We start from the raw sequence: 1,473 nt of genomic DNA, 5'->3' as shown, positions 1-1,473 counted from the left end.
GCAGCAATTCTATCACCTGAGTTCGTCCTAGCAGAGATGCTTCCTGCTCCTCTAGCTTTCTCTGAAGTGTACGCAGGTTCTGTAAGAGAGACAGTGCTTTATCAGTATCTGAGAGGCTAACATAAGAAGGCTAGATTTCCTGGTTTCATCCACACACCTCGTTTTCATAACACAGTTACTTTAATAGCCCGAATAACTTCATTTTTGTTGGCACTTATTCTGGAGCCCTGGTGCAGTATGGAAGAGCTCACCATTGTTTCACAAATAGGGAACTGGAGCACAACAATTTAATACTTCTTTTTAACTGTTCTTTCTTTACAACTGATAACAAATCAGCAGATTGAAGCTAGGACTCTGAAAGTCCAAACTAGCACCCCAAAAAACCCCAAACAGTCAAATCATATCTCTTCTCACCCCTTCTGAATTACTTTGAAGAGAATTGCTCTCTCAGGGTGTCTTCAGACTGGTAAAATTTCTTTTCCTTTCTCCCATAATAAGATTATTATATCAAATATACCTGCTGCATCTCTACTTCCAGATCCGATGGGGCCGCTATCTTGAGCAATTCAGCTTGGTGCTGCTGAGCCTGCTCTTCTAGGAGAGCTTCCTTCTCCTGAATCACTCCCTGCAGGGAGCTCAGCTGAAAAACATAAGCCACAAAATTTAAAAAAAGCCACAAGCAAGAAGGTTATAAGCTTGACAAACATGCAGGCTTGCTTTCAACATGCACATACTATGTGTGTGATGATAATCCTATATGTCAACCTTGGTCCAATGGTATCTTTACCCTACTAATACATATATATTAACTGATAAAATTTCAGATCCCAGAAAGCAAAAACCATAGAATTTAATCAAAAAATATGCAGAATGATAAAAGATATGATTACTATCTCGGTTTTTATTCGTATCAGATGCAGCCCAACTCACAGATCAAAAGCTAAACCTGCAATTCAGAGTATTAACACAAATCTTTCCATAAACACAATGTAACATAACAGCTGTTACATTACGTGATCAAAAGCTCCTCTGCACATCCACAGATGTGTTAGAACACCAAGAAGCAACGGCAGGTCTGGGACCTGAAAGAATACTCTGCCCCAGCTATTCCAAAGCCCATCACAGAATAGCAATGTCAGGCAGGGAAGAACCCAAATTCTGACTTGGAGGAAGGGACACCCTGTCCAGTCCCTTCCAGGGGCTGTCCTGTGTGTCATGTCCATCCATGCCCTGTCTGTCCAATGCCCATCGTTCCCCGCCCCCTGCCCTGCTCCTCAAAGAATCATCAGTCCCCTTGTCCAAGTGTGCAACACATTAAAATGAGTTAACTGCGGAGCACCTTTAGCACCAAGAGTGCTTACTGCCTAGGGGTACAGGATATATTACGCAGGTGAAGAGCATTTTGGGGATTGCAAAGGCTTATGGAATCACAGAATCACTAGGTTGGAAAGGACCTTCAAGATCATCAAGTCC

General features: G+C 42.4%; 1 protein-coding gene across 1 annotated transcript in view; it reads right to left on the bottom strand.

Annotated features, from left to right (window-relative positions):
* Positions 1-640, bottom strand: part of LOC104627521 (golgin subfamily B member 1-like) — a gene marked incomplete at its 5' end in the record, with an annotated part of 40,226 nt that extends 39,586 nt beyond the window's left edge. Inside the window, 2 exon segments of the mRNA XM_010295814.1 lie at positions 3-79; positions 518-640. Of these exon segments, the coding sequence (XP_010294116.1) occupies positions 3-79; positions 518-640 (200 nt within the window).
* Positions 641-1,473: the final 833 nt, after the last annotated feature.

This window comes from Phaethon lepturus, unplaced genomic scaffold (genome assembly GCF_000687285.1).
Source record: "Phaethon lepturus isolate BGI_N335 unplaced genomic scaffold, ASM68728v1 scaffold10481, whole genome shotgun sequence".
In the NCBI taxonomy this organism is placed as follows: domain Eukaryota; kingdom Metazoa; phylum Chordata; class Aves; order Phaethontiformes; family Phaethontidae; genus Phaethon; species Phaethon lepturus.
The sequence above is the reverse complement of the archived record's forward strand: the minus strand, read 5'-3'. Positions and strand labels throughout refer to the sequence as shown.